Genomic DNA, 12,411 nt, shown 5'->3' on the forward strand with positions numbered 1-12,411 from the left:
GATATGTTTTCATATATTAAACAGTATTGACTTTTTGTTTTTGTAAGTATTTAATGTATGAAGTTTTGAATACAAAAAGATTGACTTCCAGCTTCCAGAGGATGATGATTAATTTGGATTACATTGTAAATGATGACTTGACTTAAAAATTGTGTATTTTCAGATGTTATAATAAGAATGATGAAAATAAATAATCAGTCCCTTGTTTTAGTGAAAATATGTCCTTATAGCCCTTTGGAATATAAAATGATCGTTCCCTCAACAAAATACTGATGCGTAATCCTTGTTTATGCTTTAAAAGGTAAGAGATGTAGACTTTCTCATAGACTTCTCTTAAACTGAGTTTTACTGTGCGCATTGTTGTTTTTTTTTTTCTACATTGGCTAGAGGTATAGGGGGAGGGTTGAAATCTAAAAGAAAAAGCATGTTTAACCCCGCCGTATTTTTGCGCCTGTCCCAAAAAAAAAGCCTCTGGCCTTTGTTAGTCTTGTATGATTTTTAATTTTAGTTTCTTGTGTATAATTCGGAGTTTAGTATGACGTTCATTATCACTGAACTAGTCTACTTAAAATTGAGAATGGAAATGGGGAATGTGTCAAAGCGACAACAACCCGACCATAGAGCAGACAAATATATTTGTTTAGTGGCCAGCTGATGGACTCCTCCGGGTGCGGGAGATTCTCGCTGCTTTGAAGACCACTTGGTGGCCCGCTTCGGCTCAGGTTGTCTGCTCTATGGCCGGGTTGTTGTCTCTTTTGTTTTATTTTTCATGTTAACGCAATCATAGGTTTTAACGTTGTTTTCAATTTAGACATGTTTATATCTTTTCTTTTGGTCTTGCATTATATTTGCCTTTGGGTTTATATGATCCATTCATCCTATTTCTACTCTTTAAATTCAAGAGTCTATCCTAAATTGAGGTAAAATTATTTGGCCTTCCCGATACCGTTTCGATTCTTAACATCACTGAAGAGACACAATTGTCGAAATCCGGATATGATGTACTACTTTTTGCACCTCGGTTTGTTTGCGGTCTACCATCTTTTTGCAAGTTTATTGTTTTCTGTTTGGTATTAAATTAATGATTTTAACATATTCATTTTGTTACATCTGGTGATCCGTTTATTGATCTTTATTAACAATTGCTAGTCAAATACATGAACGTTGATTTCAATTTAGACTTGTATACTATATATACGTAACAATGTTTATACAAGCAAAAAACAATAAACTTGCGGAAAAGATTGTAGACCGCAAACAAAAGGTGCTAGTACACCATATCCGGATTTTGACAAATGTATACATATATATTGTAGACCGCATTGCTTGAACGTTGTTTTCAATTGAGACTTAAGTTATTTATATTTATTCAGCGGAAAGGAACATCATCGAGGCGAGTTTGTGACTGAACTTTTTATTTTTAAAATGTTGGCGAGTTGAAGAGATGGGGCGAGTTTGTTGTAGGGCGAGATGTCCTTTTTCTGTCTTTGTTAATCCGTAGTTTCAATCACACTCTTCTAACTTTACAAAGGTTGGAAGTAAATTAAATTTATAATTTCAAGAATAAAGAATATTTCTACAGTCATTTAAGAGGAGTTGTGCTTACAAGACCTATTGCAACACATTGTGAAATTTAAACTAAGCAACATCAATTATCTCCCTTGAAAAAAAATCTGACCAGAAATATCCTCATGCACATCTTATATTTGTGCAAAACAACTGTGTAAAGTGTCATCAATCAATTAATTAATCCCTTTAGGAGTAGTTGTGCTTACATGTACAAAACCTGTTGCCATTTATTACTATATTAATACTAAGTAGTTTCAATTATCTCCCTTGAAATATTTCCAACCAGAAATATTTTCCTTCATGTACATCTTCAGGTTGTGTACTACAATTGTGTAAAGTTTTAACAATATTAATCTATCCTTTAAGGAGGACTTATGCTTACATGGCATAAGGACACACAGATAGACAAAGTGATACCTATATACCCCAAAACTGGTTTATTTTGGGGTATAATAGAAATAGATATAAATGAAAAACATTCTTTCTTACCTTGGTTGTCCGTGTTATTTGGGGACTTGAACTCTACTTCTTGAGGGTACCATACTGGTCTGAAACACTCAATTCCCCAGAAACCTTTCAAAACCTTTTTTCTTTTGTACACTGTTAAAAAATAATATTGTAATAAATATAAGTTTTGCAATTGCTTTAATAAAAGTTTAAGAAAAAACTAAACAAATAAGTATAAATGATTTCATTATGTCACAATAAATGTGAATAAAATATACAGTTGCACATTTTTCCCCACACCTTCGAAAACTGATTTCAGAAAATGATAATAATAAAATCAAAATTTTACTTTCAACCATTCTTTGTCTTAGAAAATCAAAAGAATAAAAAGTCCATGTATATAAGTGGCCTAATATCAAATAGCTTTTGGAATAGAGATTTCATGCTTGTGTAATTGATGTGCATTTTTAAATAACTCTTCAATAATAAAAAATAACTATACCATCTGATGCAACAATATTAGAAATAATCTTCCTCAAGTTTGCCAAGTTGATGTCTTCAATTTCCATAGTTGGCAATCCTAAAAAAAAATATCATAAAATTAAATGAAAAAAGCAAAGGATTAAAAAGATATCATCTATCTATATTAAAATATTACAGGAAGCTCTTTCAAATTAAACAAAAATGTGGAAAATTTCATATATTTTTATCACATTTCATAATCAAACTTTAAACATCAATGTTTTTTAAAGCACTACAAATATAACAAGTCTGGTAGCATTATGTTTTGTTGATAAGCACACAATTCCTTTATTTGGTTCTTAGTTTTATACATAACATAACAAACAATGTGCAAATTATTACATTATATAAAAAATTAACATACCAATAGGTACTACTGCCATTTCCTCTCCATTAGAAATGCCATCCCTTTCAGCATATTTCAAAAATTTGTTTATCACGTCCACATCTGAACCAAATGGTTTCATGAATGAAGGACCTAAAATTTTTCATTAATATATTGTTTTTCAATATAATGTATTCATAATATAAAAAGTCCAATATTTCACAGATGATGATGTTCCTTACATGTTTTATTCTGAAATATTTATGACTGAAATTCAGGAAAAAAAATCTTGGCAGGAATTTTTGTAAACAAAATGTTTTAAAGCCACTACACATAACATTCCATTCAATCATGCATCCATAAAATACTATATTTTAAATAATGCTAATATATTTTTTAACAAAGTGTACTAAAAAAACCTGCATAACTTCTAATTCCAATAAGCATGATAAGGACTGATCAATGTTAAAATTTCAAAAAAAAATTCAATTATTTTAAGAGTACAGAGTAAAATATTAAAGTTACCTGCATATTTCACTTTCTTGCTCTTTAAATCTAGTTTAAGGCAAACAACAACTTCATCTTTGCCAGCCCATTCTTTAGTCTTTAAAATTAAAAACATATTTAAGTGTTTTTCAAAACATCCATATAAATGTCACTTTAATTAAAAACCAATTGTTCAAATTGAAGACCTTTCCACCAGTAAGGATCTATTTTGATATGAAAAATATTAAAATTAGGTTTTTAGACATGTTAATTCCAGCTTCAAATGTCAGCTTCATGTATGCTGATTCCAAAATTATAGGGTTTATATTAAAAAAAAATATAAGGGAGATAATTCATTACTTAAAAATAACGATACCTTATACCCGAGCGCCTGTGTTCAGGTGATTAAATTTTAAAACTGTGTCTTTTCATTCATTTCTATAATAGTTTTTATTTGATAGTAATAAGACAATTGAATTTTACATTCCAATTTGAAGTATCCAACTAAAGTGCAAGAGGCCACATAACAGAAATAAGATTACATACCATTTCTTGTATCTTAGTCCATTTATCTTTCTTTGCAAACGAAGACATCTAAAATAATAAATCTTAGAATTGAGATGTTATATTCATATTCATCTATGATTTATGTCAACATAATTGAATCAATTTAAAAAGTATTGTAATAAATTACTTCATGTGCCCTTTAATTAAATTACAAATATCCTATTTAATCTTATAAACATAGAACATAAAATTAAAAAAATCACCAATTATGACATTAACAAAAAATAATATATAATGGGAAAGTCTAAACAAAAGTTATTTTACAATGTTTTTTATATTACATTTCAAATATTTCAAAAATATTTTGCAGGTCAATTCTCTCTAATCTGGACCCTACTTGCTGTCATATTAACTGTATTCTATATAGTTTTAAAAAATTGATAAAAGAATAACAATTAGTGAAGTTCTCTCCTGCAAAGGGAAATATACCAAATAAAAATGTGCACTATGTCAAAATAACTAATACAGCAACCATTTCATTTTCTAGGGCACTATGGAATTTTCCCCAGACAAACATAATATTTTGGGGAAAAGAAGAAAACAATTCTAGCATTAAATATAGTGGCAGCTGAGGGTGAAACCAATTCTTTTCTCAGAAGCTAAAAAAAACTGGAAATAAACTTTTTTTCACAAAAAATGTACAGCTCCTCCCAGAAAATCAAATGATTGCAGCTGTGTATCACAAGGTTAAAAAGAATCTTAGGGAAAATACTAATTAATTATATGAAAATAAAAAGAAAAAGAAAAATCAATAAAAGAAAGAAATATACCTGTACCAATAAACAAAAAACATAGGAATACACTCTAATGAATGAAGTATTTGAAATAATAAGCTGAAAAATCTTTACCTTTAAAAAGTCTGAATCTCTATAATAATCAATGTTTATCCTTGAAAATCTTAGGGTGAAGTGTGGTGATGAAACTGGGACACAAATATTCAATACTTAACTACAAACAACTATTGTTATATTGGGTGGCTTCTGAACATAGTTCCTTTGATCTTTACCAGAAGAAACTTTTGTCATGCTGGTTATCTTCTGGACATACATCAATCTCCTAATCTTCTCCAGACTTGTCACAGCAGGTGCATATTCCATTCTCCAAAACATCCTTTCATATAAAGATAATTAGATGCAAAATTTGTATAGATATAGATTGTTAGATAAGAATGGTCTGTGTAGACTGAATTTATTAAATAGGTACATGTATGGTCTGGGTGGGGGGGGGGGTTGCACTTCAATATTTTTTTGAAATGGTCTGTAAAGACTGAGGTTGTTAGATAAGAATAGTCTGTGTAGACTGAATATATTAAATAGGTACATGTATGGTCTGGGGAAGGGGGGGGGGATGTTGCACTCCAATATTTTTTTGGAATGGTCTGTAAAGACTGAGGTTGTTAGATATGTATGATCTGTATAGACTGAGGTTGTTAGATAGGTATGATCTGAATAGACAGGTTGTTAGATATGTAAGGTCTGTATAGACTGAGGTTGTTAGTTTTGTAGTTTCTGTGTAGACTGAGGTTGTTATATAGGTTTGGTCTGTATAGACTGAGGTTGTTAGATTGGAATGGTCTGTATAGACTGAGGTTGTTAGATTAAAATGGTCTGTATAGACTGAAGTTGTTAGATTGGAATGGTCTGTATAGACTGAGGTTGTTAAATAGGAATGGTCTGGATAGTCTGAGGTTCTTATCAGGGAATGGGCTGTATAAACTGAGGTTTTTATAAGGGAATGGGCTGTATAAACTGAGGTTTTTATAAGGGAATGGGCTGTAAATAGACTGAGGTTGTTAGGTAGGTATGGTCTGTATAGACTGAGGTACTTAGAAAGTTATGGTTTGTAACTCTGTATAGACAGGTTGTTTAATGGGAATGGTCTGTATAAACTGAGGTTGTTAAATGGGAATGGTCTGTATAGACTGCATGAGGTTGTTAGATAGGAATGGTCTGTATAGACTGAGGTTGTTAGATGGGAATGGTCTGTATAGACTGAGGTTGTTAGATGGGAATGGTCTGTATAGACTGAGGTTGTTAGATGGGAATGGTCTGTATAGACTGAGGTTGTTATATAGGTTTGGTCTGTATAATATACTGAGGTTGTTAGATGGGAATGGTCTGTATACACTGAGGTTGTTAGATGGGAATGGCCTGTATACACTGAGGTTGTTAGATGGGAATAGTCTGTATACACTGAGGTTGTTAGATGGGAATGGTCTGTATACACTGAGGTTGTTAGATGGGAATGGTCTGTATACACTGAGATTGTTAGATGGGAATGGTCTGTATACACTGAGGTTGTTAGATAGGTTTGGTCTGTATAGACTGAGGTTATTAGATAGGTATGGTATGTATAGACTGAGGTTGTTATATATGTATGATCTGTATAGACTGAGGTTGTTAGATAGGAATAGTCTGTATAGACTGAGGTTGTTAGATAGGTATGGTCTGTATAGACTGAGGTTGTTAGATAGGTATGGTCTGTATACACTGAGGTTGTTAGATGGGAATGGTCTGTATACACTGAGGTTGTTAGATTGGAATGATCTGTATAGACTGAGGTTGTTAGATAGGAATGGTCTGTATAGACTGAGGTTGTTAGATAGGAATAGTCTGTATAGACTGAGGTTGTTAGATAGGAATAGTCTGTATAGACTGAGGTTGTTAGATAGGTATGGTCTGTATAGACTGAGGTTGTTATATAGGTATGGTCTGTATAGACTGAAGTTTTAAGATGGGAATGATCTGTATAAACTGAGGTTGAAAAGTGGTGATGATCTGTATAAACTGAGGTTGAAAGATGGGTATGGTCTGTATATACTGAAGTTTTCAGATAGGTTTGGTTTGTATAGACTGAGGTTGTTAGATATAAATAGCTTGTATAGATTAAAGTTATTGCAATAAACAAGGACAAACAGCTGCTGATTCCAACCCCTCGTTTCATAAAAGTAATGAGATGATAAAACTGAAATTAAGAAAAAAATATTTATAACAATGTAAATTTTAATTCTAGCAATCGATAGAAACCCTTTCTTTAAAATTTCTTGATCACATCGACAGGTTCTAACTTAACATAAATAAAAATAAATAAACAAAACATTTAATACAACAGAAATAATATAAACAAAATATCTAACATAACATAAACAAAATATATACCTTTCTCGATATTACTACTACCAATATATAAATATTACTCATCCACGTGTTAGTTATTTATATATTATTTGTTTACATTTTTTCTATTAACCAATCAGAATCATTGTTATAAAATTCAGCTTGTTGTGAATCAACCAATCAGATTGAGGTTGAATCAACCAATGAATGTGAGGTTGAATCAACCAATGAATGTGAGGTTGATAACAAGGTTGATAGATGGTATACTGCTTTTATATTATACCTCGCCATTCGTGGCGAAGAACATGTCAAAGAAAAATGAAGACAATTTAAAGGATAAGATAAAGAATTTACTTGGTTTCTCAAAGGAAAAGGATAAACCGATCACCTTCCAAAAAAGCCAAACTAAGGAAATAGTTTTCACCCCAGAACGTTTAAGGGTAAGATCCGATTCAAAACACATATCTTTGGCTCGAAAATTTATCTCAATGGGGGTTTTAGTGCACGAATGTATGCGATTTGTAAGGTAAACAACTTTTTTTGTGGTGCATTTGCGAGAAGGAAGAATTCAGGTATGTTCTGGGGTTGGAATTCCCCCTTTTAGATTGCCAACTAATACGTTTGTCTAGGGACATACATGTATGTTTGAATACCCCCTTTTTATATGTGTAGTATGGTTTTGAAATCTCCATTATTTAAAACAGCGTGATTTGTGCATGCGTACAATTACCTTAATTTGATAACTGCTATGAGGGTGGTAGGTTATTTTCGTGCAACGTGATCGACGTTTTTTATTTCACTTTCATCGTGTTTTTACTTTTTTATTTCACGTTCAGTCGTGCAAGACGGGTGCCTCATTCAATGTGTTCTGCTTTTTTTAATTTTACATGCATCGTGATTTTCAAAGTCTTATTTTGCGTGCTCGGTATTTTTCAAATAAAATTCAAACACTTGGCAGGGTTCGTCAAGAAATACTTTTTTAAAAGCCGTAAACCAATTATATCATAAATATGTATACTAAATCGGGATTATCAAGTAAAACAAAGAGTTAATATATACAAGAAGACAGTGACTCAGTCACAAAAGGTTCACATAAAAGTATTTATTTTTCGTGCAACGTTCATTAAACAGGTTGGGAACAAACCCCCTGTATGGTGATTATACCTGTATAGAGGGATAATCCTTCTTTAGAGGGTAAAAATTATCCCTCTATAGAGGGGTATTTTTGTTTGCACTGGATTTAAAGCAAATTAGGGCAGAATGGCATTTTCTAGTTATATTGGCTATAATCTCTAGCATTATATGCATCAACATATGCACTTTACTAAAAATTGGGATAACCAGTTTTCTGCTAAAGTGACAAAACTTGCAATCTATTGTATACCTATCTGAACACCTGATTAACAACAAAAGGAATAGTTGACCTTTAAATTTCATGTTAAATCTAACAATAGAAATTCTGTTCAGTGAGGCATAAGTGAGTAGAATTTACCTGATCATCACAGCTTTCAATCATGGTTGACAATAGATTTTATATTTAGTCAGATAAGCATCAAACTGGGCATGTGCATATTAAATTAAGTACATCAATTGGTGCATCAACTGTTCCAGGTTACTGCCATAATAAGAAGAGAATGCCATTCTGCCCTAATTTGCTTTAAATCCAGTGCAAACAAAAATACCCCTCTATAGAGGGATAATTTTTACCCTCTAAAGAAGGATTATCCCTCTATAAAGGTATAATCACCATATAGGGGGTTTGTTCCCAACCTGTTAAAGAAACTATTTCACGTTCAACGTGAAATTATGTCTTATTTCACGTTTTTTCATGCTAGCCCCCCCCCTTTACCACCCTCTGCTATCATGTCTATGTCATTTTGTCTCTGGTGGAGAGTTGTCCCATAGGCCAGTCTGGGATATGGTTTTCAGAGGAATCTGTCATGTGACTTTAATATGAGGCAGACATTACCTGTTAATGGGGACGAAGTCTGTATGAATTATTTTTTTTTTTCAACATGTAAAATAAAAGAAACGGGAATACCGTAACGTTTCCGATTTGGATCTGTTGTTAGGGATTTAGTTGTGATGTTATTTAAGTTATGATGTCATATTCAATGTAAACAAAGAAACGCTTTCATCAGGTAATGTTTTATTCATATCAAACAATTACTAAAAATGAATTGGGCCAAAATAAAAAGATTGTATGTTTGCCCAAACGCGACCGACCCAAAATAAACCTGCCGACTCAAATTCTTTTTTTGACGTTTTTTGGAAGAATTTTTTTTCTTTCGGATTTATTTTGGGTCCGCTCCGTCATCGTACAAAACTTAATGTTTGTCGTCTTTGCGTTTGAAAGTAACTGTGAATAAGATTAAAAGAAAGCGTATAAGAGACGCAGTTAATCGATATTCGATGTTCTCTGTTTTTATTTTCTGATTTAACGAACGTAAAGAAGTAAAACATGTGAAGTGGCACAGTTTTTATACGACCGCAAATTTTGAAAAAATTTTCGTCGTATATTGCTATCACGTTGGCGTCGTCGTCGTCGTCGTCGTCCGGCGTCCGAATACTTTTAGTTTTCGCACTCTAACTTTAGTATAAGTAAATAGAAATCTATGAAATTTAAACACAAGGTTTATGACCATAAAAGAAAGGTTGGGTTTGATTTTGGGAGTTTTGGTCCCAACATAATAAGGGGCCCAAAGGGTCCAAAATTAAACTTTTGTTTGATTTCATCAAAATTGAATAATTGGGGTTCTTTGATATGCTGAATCTAACTGTCATGACTGTGTATGTAGATTCTTAACTTTTGGTCCCGTTTTCAAATTGGTCTACATTAAGGTCCAAAGGGTCCAAAATTAAACTTAGTTTGATTTTGACAAAAAATGAATCAGTTAGGTTCTTTGATATGCTGAATCTAAAAATGTACTTAGATTCTTGATTATTGGCCCAGTTTTCAAGTTGGTCCAAATCGGGGTCCAAAATTAAACTTTGTTTGATTTCATCAAAAATTGAATAAATGGGGTTCTTTGATATACCAAATCTAACTGTGTATGTAGATTCTTCATTTTTGGTCCTGTTTTCAAATTGGTCTACACTAAAGTCCAAAGGGTCCAAAATTAAACTTAGTCTGATTTTAACAAAAATTGAAATCTTGAAGTTCTTTGATATGCTGAATTCAAAAATGTACTTAGATTTTTTATTATGGGCCCAGTTTTCAAGTTGGTCCAAATCAGGATCTAAAATTATTATATTAAGTATTGTGCAATAGCAAGTCTTTTCAATTGCACAGTACATTGCGCAATGGCAAGAAATATCTAATTGCACAATATTGTGAAATATCAAAAAAAAAATTAATTAGAGTTATCTTTCTTTGTCCAGAATAGTAAGCAAGAAATATCTAATTGCAAAATATTGTGCAATAGCAAGATTTTTTTTTAATTGGAGTTATCTTTCTTTGTCCAGAATCAACTTAAATCTTTGTTATATACAATATACAATGTATATTCACTTTTTACTACCAACTGATAAATTAAAATAATCTTTACCATTCAGTGATAACAAGCAGTTTTTTTACATCTTAATATTTTATGATGTATTTAAATGAGTAGTTATTGTTGCAAACTCCATTAGAAATTTTAATTGAGATTAGTTTTGGAATAAGGGAAAGGGGGATGTGATTAAAAAAATTGGGTTCAATTTTTCTCATTTGAAATTTCATAAATAAAAAAGAAAATTTCTTCAAACATTTTTTTGAGAGGATTAATATTCAACAGCATAGTGAATTGCTCTAAGAGAAACAAAAATTTTAAGTTCATTAGAACACATTCATTCTGTGTCAGAAACCTATGCTGTGTCAACTATTTAATCACAATCCAAATTTAGAGCTGAATCCAGCTTGAATGTTGTGTCCATACTTGCCCTAACCGTTCAGGGTTCAACCTCTGCGGTCGTATAAAGCTACGCCCTGCGGAGCATCTGGTTTTATGCTGTAGTTGTTTGTACTACCAAACCCTTACCTATATGCTCAATGTTAATTTCATCGTGTTATCGAATATCTGATAAGAATATTCAGGTAGATTTGTTCAAAACCATGTGCAATCGAATATTTTCAATGTTATTCTGACAGGAAATGGATCCGGAAGTTGCGAATTTACAATCTTGCAAGAAGATTTTGTTTTTACTTAATAAAAAGGAATTATTTCTTGATAAATTGTTGTCTTTAATTATAATTTTCCTTTATCATGTAAATTAGATGCCCTTTTATTCAAATAGTTCAAATTTACAAGTCTCATTAGACAGTCAGTACGTTGCTGTTTGGGAGAATTTGATAAAACTATAATTGCTCACAGAATCAGAAATATAATCTTAACTGAATGTAACTCCTTCTGAATAATTTATTGCAATATAAATATAAATCCCTTTTGACAAGAGAAATCTGACTTTTGTCAGAAATATTTTTTCACATGTGCAAAAGTAAAAACATGCTATGGATGCCATATTGGATTTTTATACAATTTGTGAGGTAGCCTCTAGAACCATGACCTGAAAATAAAGTCTTCAGAAAACGTTAACTTTATGCAATTATATTTTATCAATAATGATTATTTTCAAAAATTTAAACTTGATTATTTAAAGAAATAAAATTATAACAAATACGTTTTTAGTTTGGAGATTCTACAGAACATGCTTTGATCTATTTATAGCCAAATTAGTTTACCTGTGTGATAATGTAAAATATAAATTTGTTTTCAAAACATGAAAAAGACACAAACTAAGGATGGTAGATAATAATTCATATAAAAATTTAATCTATTTTAATAGAAATAGGATTTAAAAACTGCAAGCAAATTTAATCATTACATAATCAGCTGATATTTTTTTTACACAAACATCGTGTTGATGGAACTGTTGAAAATCACTTCACAAATCCAACAGCCCTTTCACACAGTTAGCAATTGTCAGGGTTATAAACATCTCAGGATACAAATCATATAGTAGACTAATTTATTTATAGAGGTTTTAAATTCATGGCTTTTGGTTGTCTCTACAAAGGTTTGACAGAGAAAAAAAAGATATACTGTTTTAAGATCTTTTAATATTTTCATGCAAATTCGGATAAAAAAAAAAAAAAAAAAGAATTTGCCTACCTACCTACCCACACCTAGTCATCATGGGTCGGGTTTGGGCAAACTGAAATATTTTTAATTGTGGCCTTAGTATGGAGTGCCAATCCCAAATTTTACTAGAATGATAAATATATATTTTATTCAAACTCTCATCCAAACAAGACCAGAAAAGGACGTAAATTTCTGCGCAAATGCAGGGATTTGAAAAAGTCTGAAATAATTAATTATTTAAAATATCAGACCGAAGGCT

The 12,411-nt window shown here is 31.5% G+C and overlaps 2 protein-coding genes across 3 annotated transcripts in view; one reads left to right on the top strand and one right to left on the bottom strand.

Annotated features, from left to right (window-relative positions):
• Positions 1–1,742: 1,742 nt before the first annotated feature.
• Positions 1,743–4,044, bottom strand: LOC143046834 (uncharacterized). The gene is made up of 6 exons (XM_076219895.1): positions 3,896–4,044; positions 3,389–3,467; positions 2,903–3,016; positions 2,519–2,596; positions 2,059–2,169; positions 1,743–1,786 (listed from the first exon to the last, which is right to left on the bottom strand). The coding sequence occupies exons 1-6, from the start codon at positions 3,941–3,943 to the stop codon at positions 1,743–1,745; spliced, it is 474 nt and encodes a 157-aa protein (XP_076076010.1). The 5' UTR covers positions 3,944–4,044.
• Positions 4,045–7,324: 3,280 nt separating this feature from the next.
• The window catches only part of LOC143046018 (tuberin-like), an 83,523-nt gene continuing 78,436 nt past the window's right edge, over positions 7,325–12,411 (top strand). For both annotated transcript variants that reach the window (XM_076218959.1, XM_076218960.1), the window contains exon 1: positions 7,325–7,472. In XM_076218959.1, the coding sequence (XP_076075074.1) occupies positions 7,338–7,472 (135 nt within the window). In that variant the 5' untranslated portion in view covers positions 7,325–7,337. The remainder of the gene's footprint in view (positions 7,473–12,411) is intronic.

Source organism: Mytilus galloprovincialis, chromosome 9 (genome assembly GCF_965363235.1).
Source record: "Mytilus galloprovincialis chromosome 9, xbMytGall1.hap1.1, whole genome shotgun sequence".
Lineage (NCBI taxonomy): Eukaryota > Metazoa > Mollusca > Bivalvia > Mytilida > Mytilidae > Mytilus > Mytilus galloprovincialis.